This window comes from Tupaia chinensis, unplaced genomic scaffold (assembly GCF_000334495.1).
Source record: "Tupaia chinensis unplaced genomic scaffold, TupChi_1.0 Scaffold000316_1, whole genome shotgun sequence".
NCBI lineage: Eukaryota > Metazoa > Chordata > Mammalia > Scandentia > Tupaiidae > Tupaia > Tupaia belangeri.
In genome coordinates this window covers 5,059,944-5,079,478 of record NW_006159809.1, presented here as the reverse complement: position 1 = coordinate 5,079,478, position 19,535 = coordinate 5,059,944, and the positions used below count along the sequence as shown (strand labels likewise).

General features: G+C 49.3%; 1 protein-coding gene across 2 annotated transcripts in view; it reads right to left on the bottom strand.

Annotated features, from left to right (window-relative positions):
- Window positions 1-19,535, bottom strand: part of SFXN5 (sideroflexin 5) — a 133,500-nt gene that overhangs the window by 85,863 nt on the left and 28,102 nt on the right. For both annotated transcript variants that reach the window (XM_006151259.3, XM_006151260.3), the window contains exon 3: window positions 17,421-17,498. In XM_006151259.3, the coding sequence (XP_006151321.1) occupies window positions 17,421-17,498 (78 nt within the window). The remainder of the gene's footprint in view (window positions 1-17,420; window positions 17,499-19,535) is intronic.

Genomic DNA, 19,535 nt, shown 5'->3' with positions numbered 1-19,535 from the left:
TAAAAAAATAATATAAATAAAAACGCATGTCAGTTTCAGGTCTCAAAGTCATACTTTTCAACCAAGGGATCCAGGCTGTTCTTATCATCCCAGGCTGGGCAGCCTCCCTACCCCAAGGGGGTGGCCTTGGAGGATATGAAGGTGACAGATCCCAGAACAGCAAAGCTAGGGGATCTCACAGAAATCATTTAAACTGGGAATTAGGGGGATGTCTCCACTCCAGCTGTATTTTAGAACTGCTAGAGAATTCCTACTGCAATATTCCATCCTCCCCAATTGAGTCAATGTTATGCCTAGGTATGACTCTCTTATTTAAATGAAGATGCTTCAGTTGACCACCAGAACCATTAGAGGTGGCGTAGCATGATTTTTTTTTTTTTTTGCCTGAGTTCCTGACGTTGCCTGTTCGACCTCTGGGCCTCAGTCTCCTCATCTGTGAAATGGGGATAATAGCCAGGCTCTAACAGAGCACTATTGAAAGGTTAGAGTGGAAAAAGGTGCTTTCAAATGAGTAATAAGGTTGTCTTTTTCCAGCACAGCGAGGACAGGATAGAGAAATAGAACAACGTGTCAATCTCTTCTAGCCCTATTAATACTGTATCTCACTGGACCTAAGATGTCATTGATCCTAAGACATGCTATTATGTGCCACATAGGGAAAAACCTGTGACCTAATACTAAGACTTCCGGTAACTCAGACTGAGCCCATTTTAGAGAGGTTACAATGCAATCGCACAGGCCTTTTTGAATCAAGGAACCATAGTAAATAACATTTACACTGTGAGCAAACTGAAGGCCTTGTGCTTTGTTTGTTTGTTTGTTTTGTTTTTGCTATAGGGTGTGTGTGCTTGTTAAGAGAGACAGAGAGAGAGAAAGTGAGAAGTCCCCCAGAGGAGATGGCCACACTGTAATTCCTTCTCCCTCATTTTCCTCTCAGGATTTGAGGCATGCACGCTTGAAAATCACCCAGCATGATTTTCAAGCCACCAACCTGGGACTCAAACCGTAGTTGGCCATGTGGGAGTCCAACGCCTTAACCAACACACCACCTGCTGGCCCAGCCTTTGGCATATTTAACGGCACTAGGAAGATACAGGGCTAGAAAGAATATGCAGCCAGCAGGCGACATTTAAAGTTTTCTAATAGCGTCGTTGTTAGGCTTTACTTATATAGCAATGTTGGTCATCTGGAATAGAAATTAGGATGGAGAAGTTAAGGCTAATGGGCGTGGGGAGCAGACAGAGACACAGCAGTACAACACAACATCCTGCGAGGCAATCCCACGTGGGAAGATTCCTGGTTCAAGCCCAGAGATCTCTCAGAGCACTCCGGGCACACACATGCCCAGGATCCAGGGCTGGAGGGTGGTTCATGGCATCAAGACCCTGTTGAAGATTCATGTGTCTCTCTCCCTCTTTCTCTGTCTCTCTTACTCATGGAAGAAATAAAATAAATAAATAAACTAACATTTTTTTTTAAAAAAAAGAAGGCAGCTACTAGGTAGCAAAAATAGAAGTTATAAAACTGATACATTAGAGTTTATGCATTTTACTCACAGCTGAGTTGTTCAAACTTTAATTCAGAGCCTAATTAACTCTTATTTTAGATACATTTCAAACATACTTGATTGTCTGCTATTCAAGACCCAAGAAGATTAGAAGCAGCCGATTTTTAAAAAAATAATAGAGAGGGCCAGCCTCACAGGGCAGTGAGTAAGTGCTGTGCAGAGGAAGCTGGGTCCCACAGGGCCTGCCAGGATTTAAGTCCCAGCCCTGGAGCCTTACATGTGGGGACGTGCACCCAGGATCCTGATGGGGCGCGGGGGCAGGCTGGAGGAAAAGGGATTGCAGCATCACCAGACCCCATTGGAGGGTGCTTCCTCTCTCTTCCTTTCCTCCCCACCCATGTGCACACATGTATAATAAAACAATAATAATCATTGGAGAACAGAGGAGACTGACCAGAGAAAACCCGAGTGCAGAATCACTGTCAGCTAGCACAAGCGTAAGTGAGAACCTAACAGCAAAAAGGCAAAAGGAATGACGACAGGCTGATCCTTTCCTTTCTGCTCAGAAAGCGGCTTCCTGAGGTACACCCCGACGTCTAGGCTCCACCAGGTGCGATTCCAGCCCCTGTGCAGAGATTCCTGACACCCCACACTCTCCACCCCAATCCTCACCTGATGGGTCCTCTCAGCCCTGGATTCACAGCCCAGCTAGCCGAGGCAGGAGCTGGCCTTTGGGCACCATCTCCTAGCCCCTCCCATAGCCTGGCATTCGGCAGTGAGGGTGAAGGAACAGCATCTTCTGAAACAGTACGCCCAAGACATAACTGAGCCCTGTTCAGTATGATGAAGCAAGTGCACAGATTTCTTTTTCTCTCCTCCAAAATCCTCAATGAAAGAACAGCGAAGGGGGCCAGGCAGTGGTGTGATGATTAAGGTGGCTGGATTCTACATGGCCAACTGTGTGATTCAATTCCCTGACCCAGCGGTTTGAAAATTATGCCTTGGGACATGCGCATGAGTGGCCGAAATCCCAAAGGAGGGAGAAATGGAGAAGGGATTTCAGTGTGGCCATTCCCGGGGGGGGGTGGGGGGGGTGGGGGCAGGCAGGAGATGCTGCAGTTTTGAAGTGGGAGGGCTGGGCCGACGCAGGAAGAATGGTCAGCAGCGCTGCAGAGGGAGGAAGTGTGCCCGGGTGCCTGCAGACAGGGCCCAGGGGAAGGAAGCGAGCAAGTGAGGCCTGCCAAGCCTGGGAGTAGCTCCAGGCACCAGAGACGTGCCATGCCGTGGGCCAGAGCGCGGGGAGAGAGATTGAAACTCCCTGTGCGTGGAGCAGGGAGGGCCAGAGCCTATGTGAAGATGAAGAAGCCAGATAAGAGCAGCCCCGACGTGGGGTCACAGGCACAGGGACAAGGCTGAGGTCTGTTTTGAGCATGGTACGTGGGGCTCTGCAGGGGCCCGGCCACATCCAGCACTCAGGCCTTGCAGGGGGAGGATGAGGAGTCCTTTTCTGTGCCACCGTTGCGGTGCTTAGGAGGCCCTCTTCTCGGGCTCTAATGCTGTTGCTGCACTGGATTTCTTAACATCTCCACCCTGAAGCTGTTTTGAATGAGGAGATGGAGCCCCCGCGGTGGGGCTGAAGCCTCTGCTCAGGCATGGTCCTCTTCCACTGCCTCCGCCTCTTCCCCGGGATGGGTTCTTGGCTGCCCGCTTCTCAGTGCCCACCCAGTGACCGCTGACACCCCCACTCCTAGCAGAGGACTGGGGTGGGGAGGCAGGTAGACATACAGGTCGCGCACACCACACTGTGGGACAGGGCTCTGGTGCCTGCAGAAGTCTGCACCTGCCCCATGAGTGTCCCCCTCCGCTGGCTGAGAGTGAGATATTGAGCAGCACATAAAAAACACATTCCCAGGTAGAGAGAGCGAGAGAGAAGGGGGAGGGGTTTGCTGCTTTATGAACAAGGGTCTTGCATTTTCATTTTGTGTCGTGCCCCATAAATGATGCAGTCGACTCTGCCTGTCGATACCGCTCTCGGAAGGACCAAATGGAAGAGACCATCGCCCGGTGAGTGGAAGAGACCATCACCCAGTGAGCCTACACGTATGCACATGGAAAGGAGCTCTGAGGAAATGTGAGAAAATGGGAACTAGAGAAAACTGGAACAATACCACAGTAGCTTCAGAAAGGTAAGGAATGAAAATAGAACAGAAGCAATGAAGTAAAGATGGGGTGGACAGGTCCCAGCTCTGCCACCTACTAGATTTGCACCCTGAGCAAATTACTTTGCCTCTGTGCCTCAGTGTCTCCACCAGGAAAATGGGTGTGTTGCAAAGCAGGGCAGAGACAGTGCCTTTTCTCTTGGCACTCTGCCTTTCCCTCTGGGCACCCAGCTAAGCTGGCACTGCCTAGCCTCTCCACAGGCAGGTGGGTCCCTGTGCACGTGTGCTGGGTGGGAATGATGTTCACCACCTTCAAGCTTGGCCCAGGGCCTCCCACAGCAGCCAGACTGGAGGGCAGTGAGGCCCTAGAAGGGGGTTAAATGAGATACGTATATATAAAATATTTGACTCATAGAACGTGGTTGCCTAAAATAAAGGAGAAGCGATTCAAACACGCAGTGTTTTTTTTAAAGGATTTAATCATCTTTCAGTGTCTCTGCTGTCTTGCTCCTCCGACAGGCCTGCAAGGTGGGTAGGTTCTATTCAAATATGGCAGCTCATCCTAGAGAGACCCAGTGACTCAGGCAGGGTCCCAGAGCTCATGGCAGGATGGAGATGGACGCCCAGGCCTCCTGGCCTCCTGGCCTCCAGGCCCAGGTCTCCCTGTTCTCTAGAGGCCCTCCAGGAGCAGAGCAGGGTCCGAGGCTGGTCAGGTCTGGCCAGGCCAGAGGCAGGAGGGGGTAAGAAAGTGGCTGACACGTGCTGAGGCCTTGGAGCCCCACCTGCAGCCTGGGGCAGAGATTCCCGCCGATGCCTTGTCCCTCTCCTTGTCCCTCTCCTCCTGCCAGTGTCTGGGGAACAGCAATGCTGCAGGTCATGGCTGCATCTGTGTCCCCCAAGGTCAAGGTCAGCCCCTGCTTTACCCAGGGGGAGGGTGGGGAAAGCAGGCTGGCCCCTGCTTCTCAACAAGGCAGCAGTGCAGCAGGCGTGGTGGCAGCAAGGGCACTTGGGAGGGCTAGGGACCCAGCGCCCAGAGACATGCTCCCCACCCTCAGACGATACCACCATACACACGGGCCAGGCAGCTAGAGCCACAGATAAAAGGCAGCAGGAAAGCCTCCCCCGATCCCTCCATGCGTCTGTATTTTGCTGTGCACTTTTCCTCCCGTTAACTCAGAAACGGATGAGGAAACCAAGGCTTAGAGCCATGCCCAACATCTGCAGTGGAGCCAGAGGTACGGCTCCTTACTCTGGCTCAAGGTCATTCATCTCTTCATCCCCTCATTCATTCACATTTGATGAACACTGGCCAGGAGCCAGACACTCTTCTGAGGGCTTTTGTACCTATTAACTTATTTCATTCCTTCAACAAAACTAGGAAGGAGAGAGTAGTAAATCTCCCATTTTATAGATGTAGACACTGGGGAACCAGCAGTTAGCGTAATGGCTATGTCGCTGGACTCCCATGTAGTTGACCGCGGTTCGTGGCCCGGACCCGGTGGCTTAAAAAACTCACGCCAGGTGCGTGTGCGTGCGTGCCCAAGATCCCGAGAGGAGAATGGAGGAGAAGGGATTGCGGCGTGACCATCCCCCCTGGGGGGTGATTTCTCGCTTTCTGTCTCTATGTCTCTCTCTGTCTGTCTGGCGAGCGCACGCGCCCTACAGTGAAAATCTCTCAAAAAAAAAAAAAAAAAGATGTAGACACTGAACCACAAAGAAGCTGAGTGACTTACCAAAGTTTCACAGCAGTGCTGGAATTTTTTTTCTTCTTTCGAAGGACATTTTATTCTTTCATTATTATTTTTTAAAAATTTACTACAGGGTGTATGTGCTCACTGGAGAGAAGACATAGATGGAGGCAGAGTGAGAAGGAACTTCCCAGGGGGATGACCACATCACAACCCCTTCTCCATTTTCCTCCCAGGATTTTGGGCATGCATCCACATGTGCTCAGTGTGTTTTTATATCTGCCAGGTCCAGGACTTGAACCACGCAGTCAGCCATGGGAGATCTAGATGCCTTAACCACTATACCACCTGGCTGTCCCCAGCAGTGCTGGGATTGGAACTCAAGCAGCCTGGGACTCTCAAGTTCCAGAGTCCCCATTCTTTTTTCTTTTTAAATTCATTCATTTATTTCTTCCATGAGAGAGAGACATATACACAGAGAGACAACAGGGAGAGAGAGAGACCAGCACCCCCACAGGGTCATCGTGCCACGATCCTCCTCACAGCCTTAGTCGGCCAGGATCACAGCCACACATGCACGCCTGGCATGCACAGGGAGTCCTTGGGAATGAGCCTGGGGCCTTTGCGCACAGCCTGGGATCACAGAGTGCAGCATCACCGCTGTGCAGCACTGGTCCAGGGCCCCCTCCCTTAACCCCCCAATCTACACATCTCGAAATGTCATCACGACACTGCACGCTCCCCCACCTCGGCCACGAGGTGACTTTGGAGATCTGTTCACATCCGTGCACAGAAAGCAGCCCTCTTCTTCCTAACAGAAACCTTGAATGAATATACTAGGTTGTCGGGAAAGTCAGGACGCATTTTTGCATAGAAAGCTACGTCAGGACTTTCCCGACAACCCAATAGCATCAGTTGCTCGTATTGGTGGACTATTAGGTTATTTCTAACGTTTTGTGTGCGTGGTAAAATACGTACAACATAAAATGTACCATCTTAACCATTTTCGAGTGGATGGCTCTATGACATTAAGTACCTTCACCTTGTGGGGGTCCCATCACCACCATCCGCCTCCAGAACTTCATCATCTTCCCCACCTGGAACCCCCTACTCCCCAGTCCTCCCACCCCAGCTCCTGGAAATACCCTTCTACTTTCTGTCTCTCTGACCACACTAGGTGCCTCTGACGGGTGAGATCACCCAGTAGTCGGTCTTCCGTGGAGTCGTACCCTTCTGTGATTACGAACCCTGCTCCGGGGAATCTCACTGGCGTGACCATTACTGTATCAGGAGCATTTACAGAATAGGGGTAAGTCCTGCGGCTGTCTCTGGCACGCTACGGAGAAATCAACGGTTATCTAGGGAGGAGGACGAGGAAAGGGAGACTTTTTAAAGATTCTCTACTGTTTTTATACCTTTAGAACTCTGTATCTTGTTCATATAGTACCTACCTGAAATAACTGTAAGAAAAATGAAGGGGCTTGGGAACCAGCAGTTAGCGTAATGGCTATGTCGCTGGACTCCCACGTAGTCGACCATGGTTCGCGTCCTGGACCCAGTGGCTTAAAACCCACGCCGGGCATGTGTGCGTGCATGCCCAAGATCCCGAGAGGAGAATGGAGGAGAAGGGATTGCGGCGTGACCATCCACCCTGGGGGGGTGATTTCTCGCTTTCTGTCTCTATGTCTCTCTCTGCCTGGCGAGTGCACGTGCCCTATAGCAAAAAATCTCTCCAAAAAGAAAAAAAATGAAGGGGCTGGACTGCGGTGCAGCAGTCAATGCTTTGGAAGGCTGGCCCACATGGGAAGGTTCTGGGTTCGTGGTCAGAGGCCTGCTGGCTGTGCCGGGCACACCTGTGGTCGTAATCTGGGACTAGCTGAGGCGGGCAGGGGGATCACAGCATCAGGACCCTGTACTCATGCCCTTATGGAGGAAATAAATGAATAAACTTTTTAAAAACTTTTTTAAATGAAAGGTAGCCACTGGAAAAATAGAAATAAGGCACACGACTTCCAAGCCCTTTACGGATCCCTATAGCCCACACTATTAACTATCCAGCAAAATCTGCCCAACAGAAACAGAACATCCCTTCTCCCACTGTCATAGGACGGAGATGGCTGACCTGGCACATTAGTGTCCCAGCCTCCTTTTCAGTTAGGCTTGTCCATATGACTGAGCCCCCCAGTGGCAACTGAGGGGATATGAAATCTGCTTCTTTCAGCCCAAGGTCTCCGCCATACTTGATGTCCCCTTCCTGTGAACCCAAGCAAAGATGTGGCTACAGCCCAACCTCAGTCAGGCAGGATGGACAGCACCCAAGAAGATGATGGAGAACGCAGTGAAAGAAGCCCAGGCCCCGCATGGTCCCACGAGCAGCGCCACTTGCCTCTGTAGAACTTGAATTGTCACACAGGACAGAAATAATCTTATGTCTTATTCGAGCCAGTGTATTGGGGATCTTTTTTGTTACAGCAACTAGTATAACTCTAATATAACCCATCTGAAAGGGTTACATGAGACTGCCTCCCACGATATCAGGGAAAGCTGCCAAGGAAGAAAGGACAGAATGGATGCTAATCTGGTACTTGAGGGACCAGCAGATGGTGTAATGGTTACATTGCTGGACTCCCAACTGCAGTTCAAGTCCCAGACCCAGCAGCTTAAAACTTACGCTGGGTGCATGTGCATGTGTGCCCAAGAGGAGACTGCAAGAGAAGAGATTGCGGCATGGCCATCCCCCCAGGAAGTGACTTCTCACTTTCTGTCTCTCTGGCAAGTGTACATGCCCTGTAGCAAAAATCTTTCTAAAGGAAAAAATAAAAAATGGTATTTGGGGCTCTTCCTGTGACATCTGACAATGCACCAGCTTCAGATGGTTGGGGTAAGGGAGGAGGAACATCTCCATTTTCAATGAAAACTCCTACTCTTGGCCTGATCTTGTCTGGGTTCATCCCAGCCACTGACTGTGACAACAGTCAGGGTCACGGACCTGGGCCTGGCTCAGCCACCAACGTGCACGGCCTTCCTGTGCAAGTCAGCTCAGACCTTAGACTTGCGTTGTTTTAAAAAATCATCAGGGAGAAAAGAGGCAAGAGGTCTCTTCAAGGCCCTTCCTGTCCAATGGTCTATGATGCCAAGCCCAGCTTTTTAGGGAGACCAAGACAAAGACCAGGGCTCATTCCCTGGGCCCAGGCTTTTCCTGGGAACTTCTGGGTTCATGAGTTCAGTTCTCCTTGCAGAAATGGCAGCAGGTACCACCCACGAACCAAGAGCTGATTGTTAGCTTGAGAGTTTACGAGCTAGTCCTACAGGTTCTAGGAGATCATATAGAGATGTAAGGCATTTGACGGGAGGTCCAATAAGACGCAGTGAATGGGCCACTCACAGTGAGAATCTGGGCCAGGGAGCCCCTGCAACTTCTCATTGGCCTTGCCGAAGTATCTCTGCTCATTATCATTATTATTATTTAAGATGTTTGCCATAGTATGTATGTGCTCATCAGAGAGGGACAGAGAGGGCGTGGTGGCGCCCGCCCTATGGCAGAGAGAGACAGAGAGATAAAGAGAGAGGGAAAGTGAGAAATTACCATCCTAGGGTCAGGGGGGGAAGCCACACTGCAACCCCTTCTCTTCTAGTCTTCTCTTGGGATTTTGGGTACACACACGCACACACACACCCATACGCCTGGTGTGTTTTTCTAGCCTCTGGGTCCAGCACTAGAACAGCGGAATCAGCCCTGTGGGATCCAGTGCCTACACTACCACACCACCCTCTGGCTCACATCTCTACTTTAAACTATTGTTCAATTCCTAGTTGAGACTTGATCTTGTTTGGGCTCTGCCTATCTTTCTCTGGGCCTCCAGCCGAACATAAAAATGTGCAGCCCTGACCCCTTAGAACTTACAGACCTGAGCAACAAACTGGTGTGGATAAGACTTTGGACCTTACTGACTTCTCAGCGTGGGGGATGAGGACGGAGCGGGTGTGAGGAAGATCTGTGTGGAAGCGGTGGACGTTTGCTGATTTCAGCTCAGCTGTGCTGCTGTCTTAACCTGTCTAAACCTCGGTGTAGACTGAGGGAGGGCCAGGCGGTTTGGCTCCTGCTTGGAGAGGGCCAGCACAGGGGCCCTGCTTTCTCCAGTGGAGCAAGGCACAGGGCCAGCACCCAGAGGGAGGGGGGGTGCCCAGGCCCCACCCCCAGTCTGGCTCACTTTCTTCCTCTCTGCTTCCTTCCAAGCTGCTTCTCTAAACCTCCTAAGGCAGCAAAGACAGAGCCTATTTAAAACAACCTCCAGAAGGTAATTAAACAAAGCCTGAAGGGGATCCTTCTGCAAGGCAAGAGAGGCCTCCATAAAACAAACAAAAATAAACTCCCTAATTTATCAGTTAGACCAATCACATTACACTCCACCATTAATTTTGTTGCCATGGTTACTCCCAGGTAATAGGTACCTATGCAAGTCTATCAGGGGTGACAGTACCCCAATTCTACAGATACAAGAAAGAAGAAAGACCCTCCATCTAGCTCCGCAGCATGGCACACGACAGCAGTTGCAACTTCTTTATGCTTGCGGTTTCTCCCTATCAGAGGACAAAGCCTGGATTAAACCTGGATTTGCCATCCCTGTAATTTGGGGCAATGAATCTTTCTGAGACTCCACTTCCTCATTTAAGACTAAATACCTGCTTTCCAGGTTATTGTGGAATTTTAATAGTTCATTAATTTAACAAATATTTATTGAGCCTTTACTATGTGCTGAGCACTAACTGCTATAGGTGCTAAGGATTCATCAGAAAAGAAAGAAAAGGAAAATCTCTACTCTTGTGGGTCATGTAGGCTAGTGGCGACAGACACTAAACAAGAAAATAATAATAAGCAAATTCTCTGATATGCTAGCAGGATAAATGATTCAGGGGACCAAAGAGGAGACTGGGAGAGAAGGGACTGTTTACTGCCCCGGCCAAGCAGTAACACAGTGCCCAGAGAGGCTGCCCCAGGGGAGGTTCGGAGTCCGCAGCTGGAGAATTCCCTGAGTACAGCAGTTATGCTGAGTTATGTCAGTTACGAGGCCTGCAGTGCGGAGGCTGAGAGCCCTGCAGCGGAGGAACAAACAACATCCTACAACACACAGGCCACCGCGGCGCCTGCACTGTAATGGATGGAGGAGCCCAGGTGGAGCAGGAGGTCATCCAGGCTGTACTGTAATGGACAGAGGAGCCCAGGTGGAGCAGGAGGTCATCCAGGAGGCCACCACAGTGACAGCCCAGATGTGCCTACAGCACCCAGTCCAGTGCCCTGCACGTCACACAAATCCCTCAACTAATGTTGATCACTTACCTGTTCTTGCCTGCCCATGTTCCAGCGCTGGCTGGAGATGGGAGTGGATCATAGCATGAAGCTCTGGTGGGGGTGTCTGTCTCTCTGTCTCTGTCTCTCTGTCTCTCTCATAGAAGAAAGTTGGGTTTTTTTTTAAGATTTTTGCTCTAGGGTGCGTACACTAGCTGGAGAGAGACAGTGAGAGGGAAAGTGAGAAATCATTCCCTGGGGGGATGACCATGCCACTCCTCCATTCTCCTCCTGGGATTTTGGGCATGTAGGTGTACGTGACCAGTGTAATTTTCAAGCTGCTGGGTATGGGATTCAAACTGCAGTCGGTTGTGTGGGAGTCCAGCACTGTAACCACTATGCTGGCCCCAACAGATATTAAAAAATAAAAATAAAAAAAGGACAGGGCCAACATGTAGTGTGGTGGTTAAGGTACTGGATTCCCAAGGAGTCCAGCACTGTAACCACTATGCTGGCCCCAACAGATATTAAAAAATAAAAATAAAAAAGGACAGAGTCAACATGTAGTGTGGTGGTTAAGGTACTGGATTCCCAATATGGCTGACCGAGGGTCAAGTCTCAGACCTCACAATTTGAAAATCATGCCAGGTGTGTGTGCATACATGCCCAAAATCCTGAGAGGAGAATGGAAGATAAGGGATTGTGGTGGGGTTGTCCTCCCTGGAGGGGTGATTTCTCATTTTCCCTCTCTGCCTCTCTCTTTAGAGCCCACAGGCCTTTGGCAAGAACCTAAAAAGAAAAGAAAAAGAAAGATAAGTGCTTCAGAAAACAAGAAAAAGTAGAACAGGACAAGGTAAGAGAACAGGGAGTGTGTGCTGACAGGGCAAGGGAGGTGACAGGAGGTAAGGTGGCCAGGGTGGGTCTCGCTGAGGTGACACTGGAGAAAATACTTGAAGGAGGGAGCAAGCCATGCAGAAGTGGGAGAGCACGCTGGCAGACAGACCATCCCGTGCAAAGGCCCTGTGGCAGAAGTGGCCTGTCTGGGGGTTTGAGGAACAGCAAGGAGGCCGGTGGAAGTGGAGTGGACTGGATAAGGGAGAGGGTAGTAAAAGCCAAGGTCAGAGAGGAATGAGAGCTTTGTAGGCCTCGTTAAGGACTGTGGGTTTTACTGAGTGGAAAAGGGGGAGACTACAGAGCTTCGATAGGAGTAGTTCTCAACTAGAGGTGATTTGCACCCAGGGGACATGTAGGCAACGCTGGAGATATTTTTGGTTGTCATGACTGGGGAGAGGATGCTACTGGCAGCTACGGGGTAGAAGCCAGGGACACGGCTAAACATCCTACAGTGCACAGGATAGCCCACGACAAAGCGTTACCTGGTTGGAGGCCTGCAGTGCCGAGGCTGAGAACCCTGGAGTGGAGGCACAAACGACATATTGCACAAATGCACGAGTCACTCTGGCTGCTGAGCTGGGCATGGACAGAGGCACCCAGGTGGAGTGGGACATCACACCACAGTGACAGCCCAGATGTGCCCCCAGCCCCCAGCACAACGCCGCTCACATCATTCAAATCTCTCAAATAACACCGGTCACTTGCCTGTTCTGAGCTAACAATGAAGGCCAAGCTAGGGCTGACCCAGAGGGATGGGTGCTGATCTGGGTACCAGAGCTCGAGGCTAGGGGTCAGGGTAAGACTGGCAGCCAATCTTCCCTTCAGCCAGTTTCTCGCAAACTTGCTGACGCCCGCAGAAGACTCAAGGTGCAAGCACTGTGAAGCCTCTGGTATTTGCTCTGCTATCTGCAGCAAAGCCCAAACACAGTTGACCCCATTTCCTCTCTGGCAGAGGAGGAGACTTGCAGGATCTCTTAATCCCAGCTGCCCTCTCTCCCTGGCAGGTCTGGAGCGAAACCCAGCCCGTGTGGGGGCTCTGAGCAGCTGATATGTCACACTGGGTGCCGAGGAGGCGCTTGAGAAATGCCGGCCAGTTCCGGCCTCTGGGGAGTGCAGAGGATGGCTAAGGACTGCCACTCAGGAGCCCGCAGCGGTTCCCAGAGACTGCTCACCGCACTCCCCCTGCCTCCAGAAGCTTCCAGACTGGTTTCCTTAACAGCACTTACTCCTCCCCAGTCTACCCCAGCACTACCCACTGGGTGATCCTACCACAATCCCACTTTCATGCTACTTCTGCCCAAAAGCTCTCCGTAGCTGTCTCTTACCTCTGACAACACAACCAGCATCTCTACTCAGTTTCCAAAGACTTCCACAATCTGGCCTGTAACTTCCAACTTCCTTTCCGACTTTCCCCATCTCGTCTTACCTCTCAGCCTCTTTCTCTCCGTCCTCCCTCCACTCCATTCTCATTTTTGGCTTTTATTGTGACTTCCAGGGAACATCCCTCCCACTGGATCTAACAGGCCCCACGTCAGATCCCTGTCCCACCACCTACCAACTATGTGACCTTAGGCGAGTAACGAGACCTCTCTGAGCCTCGGTTTCCTGGTATGTAAAGTGGGGTTCATGCAGGCCCCGCTGGAATCAGTTTCAGTGAAGATTAACTGAGAGAAGATGTGCAAAAGCCCCAGCCCTCAGCGGTGTACCTGATGCTTGGGGATCACACAGCGTTATAGGTGTGAGCCTGCCCCTCCAGGAGGACAGTTAGTTCCGCCCCTCCCCACCCCTGCTGACTCACGCAGCCAAGTCCAGCCGTACTCAGTGCACAAATCCAACTTAACCCCGACACGCAGTGAGCTGCACCTTGCTTATGCTTTTGCTCAGCTAAGCTTCGTTATTGAACTGAAAGCTGCAGTCCTTATTAGGGTCCCCAGCACATTCCATTTCTACCCACTAAGCCCAAAGGGTAAATGATACTGATAGTGTATTTTATCCTCGGGACTTACTATTCATTGCTATAGTAACTTTTTAACAAGATAGCCACCTCTGGAAGAGAGATCGGCCGCCACTAACCGAAGACCAAAGCAAGACTGCCGGGAGCGAACAAACTCCCAATACGCTTGTGTCGTCCCCCGGGTGAGCTGCTGGACCAGGTGACAAACTGGGTAGAAAGAGCTCAGGCACAAGCCACCTAGCACTGCCCATGACATAGGACAGGCCCGCAGGCATCAGGACCCAGCTGCGGCATCTGGCCCACACACCTGCAGAAGGACCTCAGAGCAGGCACAGAGTCTGGGGGCAGGTGAGGCCGCTTTCCAGACTGAGACGGAGAACCACCTAGGGCCTCTTCAGGGCAGGGCCAGCCTGGGCCAAGAGCAGGGCCTGTCCTCAATTCTGGATGTCTTTCCCCAGCCTAGGCTGACATGTCACCACCCATCCCTTCTGTTCCTGGGTCTGGGGGCCAGAGCAGGGTGTGGCTCTGCTGACTGAGACCCGGGGAGGGAAGCACTGTGCCAGTTGACTGATGCAGACTCCAATCCCTGAGGCTCTGGGAAGCCAGGACAACAGAGGGAGGAAGGGGAGGATCTGCCTCCAGGGGGCCACAGCGGCAGACTAACACCCAGAACACTGTGCTACCCAGCCGTCCCAGCGTCCCAGCGTCCAAAGGGACAGTGCAGGCAGTACCAGCAGGAGCCAGAATCGGGAAGCAGGTTCGTGCCAGGCCAGATGCCTCCCTGTTCCCTGCCTCCACAGCTCCCTGGAGGCACATGAGGGCTTTCAGGACAGAAAACAAAGGCAGCCAGGGAACAGGACAGGCACAGATTTAAGCTCCTGAAGGGAGTGAAGAGGGGAAATGTGGCCCCACTCCCCAAACTCCAAGAGCTGGAAAGGGTCCCAAGAGGCCAGCCTCAGAAAGAAAGGGGCAGAAGGAAGGCTGGGCTGGGAGCAGACTCAGGGTCAGGAAGGACTGGACCTATCCCAGCAGGTCTGAGAAGAATGTGGGAAGGTCTGAGCACGACTTCAGCCTAGGCATGGTGGGGCTCTCAGATCATGCCATACAGCGCCCACGGCCAGGGAGAAGTACGGTGGCTCAGGAACGAGGAGATCGCAGCCTGCCCTCCCTCTGATGGTGGCCGCCTGTGACTCAGCACACAGTGTGACTCAGCACACAGTGCAAATGCCTTCACAGGTCCTGCACCACCAGGCACTGTCTCGCTGCTCCCCTGGGGCCTGCACAGGGCACATGGCCCAGGCTCTGCATCCACTCGAACGCTCGTCCTCCCTTCGCAGGGCCATGCTGCCGTCTGCACGTTTGCAGGGGCTTGTACTCGCTACCCCTAGCACAGTGTGCTCCCTCGCCAGGCCCACGCCTACCCTGAGTCCCCAGCCCTCTTCTCATTCCTCAAGTCTCAGGCAAAAAGTCTCTTCCAGACCTTGAGTCTGGGCAGGCTTCTCCACCCACAGTATCATGTCTTTTTACTGTCATTGCCTGACTTCTAGGGGGTCCATAGAGCGAGAACCTTATCCAATGCCTTCCTGTTCTAGGCCTCAGGCCCTAGGCCCACATCTGGCCTGCAGTGAGAGAAAAGAAAAAAGATAAGAAAATCTGGTCAACTCTAGAAATGTCCAATATCTGAAGACAAATAGGAGTTCTAGAATGAAAAAAAAAAACTATCAAAGAAACAGTATTAAAATTTTTGCCTGGGAACCAGCAGTTAGCATAATGGCTATGTTGCTGGACTCCCACGTAGTCGACCGCGGTTCGCGTCCTGGACCCGGTGGCTTAAAACTCACGCCAGGCACGTGTGCGTGCGTGCCCAAGTTCCCGAGAGGAGAATGGAGGAGAAGGGATTGCGGCGTGACCGTCCCCCCGGGGGGTGATTTCTCGCTTTCTGTCTCTATGTCTCTCTCTGTCTGTCTGGCGAGCGCACGCGCCCTATAGCGAAAACCTCTCCAAAAAAAAGAAAAAAAAAATTTTACCTAGGGGCCAGCAGATGGCATAGCAGGTTATGTTCCTCCCTGGACTCTCACATGGCCAACCATGATTCAAGTCCTGGACCTGGTAGCTTCAAATCATGCCAGGCATGTGTGTACATGCCCAAAATCCCAAGAGGAAAATAGAAGAGAAGGGATTGCAGCATGGGCCTCCCCCCAGAGGGTGATTTTTCATTTTCCCTCTCACTGTCTCTGTCTCTCTCTCTCTCTCTCTCTGGCAAGAGGATGCACCCTAAAGCAAAAACCTCTTTTAAAAATTTTATTTTTTGCTAAACCTCAAAGACAGGAGTCTTCGCTTCAAAAGAAGTCACCAAGCATTCAAAATAATAAGTTTTAAAAAGGATACCATGATAGAATTTCAGAAATAAGTTTCATGGGTAAAGAGAAGACCCTAAACATTTTCAAAGAAAGAAAACAGGCCATTTGCAAAGAATCAGATATGAAATGGCATCTATTTTGGAAGTCAGAAGAAAATAGAGCAATGATCTTTAAAATTCTGAAGAAAATGATTGTCAATCTAGAATTTTTTCCTCAGCCAAACTTCAACTAAGGTTGAGTGCAGAATTACAATTTTTCAGCATAAAAGAACTCGTACTCTCTTATCATTTACCATGTTCAGGAAGCTCCTGAAAGAAGTGTTCCACAACAACTATGATATACAGCAAGAAAAAGAGAAACCTAGAGCTGGAGGGAGGTGGGCTCCAGAAAGGGAAATTTTGGGGGCGAGGGGAAGAGGACTCAAACACAGCAATTTTCAGATGGAAAGGAACTGGAAATATTAAAAGGTTACAGGGTGATGTTGTAAGAGTTAGAAATAACACAAAAGAAACAATGTCAATAGAAAAAACTGAGGCAACTATTAACTTCAGATAAAATAAAAAGTTAAAAAAGAAAAGAAACATAATCATATTACAACCAATTTAAACATGCAGTCAATGTCATTTATATAACTGTAATAACATGAATACTAAATACTAAATATTTATAGACACCCCTCCGAAGCTGTGATAACTATTTTCGAAGGGGCGTGAGCATGAGGAAGAAAAGTGAACTTGAATTCTCAACTATCATAACAGACAATGTAAAAGAACTAATTGAGAAATAGCAGTCTAGATGATCATATTAGTTTGAAATATGGACTTCTCTCTGAAGAACAGCTAAAAGTTGCCTTTTGTGAGAAGGAATCAGAATTGGGGAGGGAAGGACAGATAGTACTATTTGACTTTTGAACTGTGCATACATATGACTTCGAAAAAAATATATAAAAACTATTTGTCCTATATGACATCTCCCAACCCCTCCCCCAAACCAAATGCAACCATCAGCATTTCAGTAAGCACTGAAATTCAAGCTCCTATATATTTTTTAAAAACAAAATTACAGTATCCTGGCCTAATACTCACCATTCTTTCTGCTAATTCTTCTCACTCTCAAACTGAATTTTTGGGCAGCAATATGCTGATCAATGTTTAATAATTGATATTCTGGGGAAAAAAATCCAGATTCATAGTATCTGCCAATTTTTATGGTGTAAATACTCCCACCATGGCAGACTTCAAGCTTTCACTGTAATGCCGTTGAAGGCAGAACTGGAAGAGATGCACATAATCACCCTTACAAGCCAGTGCAAGCCAGATTCAGCAAACCACTGCCTTTGGAATTCTCTAGCCTTATCAACCTCCATGGTTTCCACCAGACCTAGCATATGCGAGAGATTTGAGCATCTCTTCCAAAGAGCCAGAAGTCTACAGGGGGGTGCAATAGCATTAGAAGTAAGTACTAAAGAAAAGGGAAGTGGCTCTGGCTGCACGGAAGTGGTAGTGAATTTGCCACCTTCCATCTCCTCCCTATTCCTTCCCCGGCCAAACTCCCACCTTCAACAAAGTTACCTGTTCATTGGTGACCCCTGGGCGCAGGGTCCCATGCTTGTAGTCCTCTAGCAGCTGCACAGCCTCTCTGAGACGTCTCTGTAGAGGAAAGAAAAGAGACATTGAGAAGCACAGATCGAGGGCTCCTGCAAATCTTTCCCTGTGGGAATTCATCAGTATCAATTGAATGTTGATAGTGTGCAATGTCTCAACCTGCCCTCAGTTCACGGGACATGAACAACAATAAAGACGGATCCTCCTAATTGTCTTTCCATGAGGAAATGGCTAAATGATGGTGACACAGCACATGGTGAAATGTTATCCGGCAGAGGAAAGTGAAGTAGAGCTATATGTGATTCCCTGGCCTTATCTTCAAGACATGTTGTTGAGTGAGAAAGCAAATTGCCAAGCAATATGATACTTCTGGGTTGTACCAAACAAACAAAACCCACACAAGTGTGCATAAAACAACATTTCCTATGAGGATATTTAGGCGTGTAAATGCATTTCTCCTACAAGGAACCCACCAGACTGGGGATGGGGTTACCTCAGTACAGGAGAAAAGGCTCAGACTTGGCAAGGGGTATCAGAAAAAGCCTTTAATCTTGATTGTAATATTGTAGGCTTTACAAGAGAACATATTTATGTAATACTTATATAATTTCTTCTCAACATTTTCAAAAACACTGGCAGAAATTTACCTACTAAAGTACATATGGTTACAGTAACTGAGGGGAGAGAGAGAAAAAAGGAATTATACGATTTTTATAAAATGTAAAAGGTAAAGGGTCAGTAACCGCAATAGAAGGTAGCCTTTGCCCACCAAAAGACTTTCATAAGAATGTTCTTAGGAGTACTATTCATACAGCCCCAAATTGCAAGTAACTCAACGGTAGAATGGATAAATTGTAGTATATGCACACAATGAAATATTATACAGCAGTTAAAAAGTTAACTATGAATACAAAGTGAATGAATCTTAGACATATGTGGCAGGATGTATTTTCCAAAGATTGCAAATATCTCCATCTCCTGCCCTTCTAGAAGCTTTCAATATCCCCACCTAGAGGTAAAATATATGTCCCTTCCCCTCGATTCTGGACAGAACTTTATCACAAATAGAGAATGGCAGAAGTAAGGTGATGTGACTTTTGAGGCTTAATTATAAAAATGCCATGCACGGTAGCCTCTTCTCAGGATGTCACTCTTACAACCCAGCCATCAGGCTCTCAGGATGCCAAGGTAGCTTAGGAAAGACCCAAGTGCATAGAAGAGGAGGCCCTGGCCCTCAGCATCAGCTGAGCCACCAGCTGACAGGTAGCACCATCTTGCCCACTTTAGAATTGAGTCATCTTGAAATAGACCTTCCAGCCACCCCACACTCTGCGCTCCCATCAAGCCACCCTAGCTGAAGCCACATGAGCAGAGATGAACCATCCCCTCTAAGACCTACCCAAAGTGAAGATCAGTAAGCAAAATAATTGACTGTCATGGTTCTAAGCCACTAAGTTTGGGGGTGATTTGTTACACAGCAATAGAAAGCTGATATACACAATGATAATGGAAAGAAGATGGGCACAAAAGGATATATCTAAAGTCCAAAATAGACAAGGCTAGACGTGGTGGCAGAGGTCAGTACAGAAATAACATCACCTGACTATGTCCCTGACATGGATGTGGGCACCGACTAGGAGAAAGCATGAGGGAGCCCTCTGAGGCAAAGGAAATGCCCCATGTCTTGATCTGAGTGGTGGTTCTATGGGTGGAGACAGATGTAAAATTTCATTAAGACACACACCCAAGAGTTGTGCATTTTACCAATGTGTGTTATACCTCAAAAAACACAATCATGACCAGTAGATGGCACAATGGTTATGTCCCTGGACTCGCACATAGTTGACCACAGTTTGAGTCCTGGACCCAGTGACTTAGAACTCACACCAGGCATAAAATCCTAAGAGGAGAATGGAGGACAAGGGATGGCAGTGTGGTCACAATCCCGCTTTCTGTCTTTCTGTCTCCCCAGCAAGTGCATGTGTCCTAGAGCAAGAATCTCTCTTTAAAAAGAAACATTTCTCATAAATGGACAATAGTGAGAGAAGGCAGATTATGCCAAGATCCAAAAGAGAAGTTCAG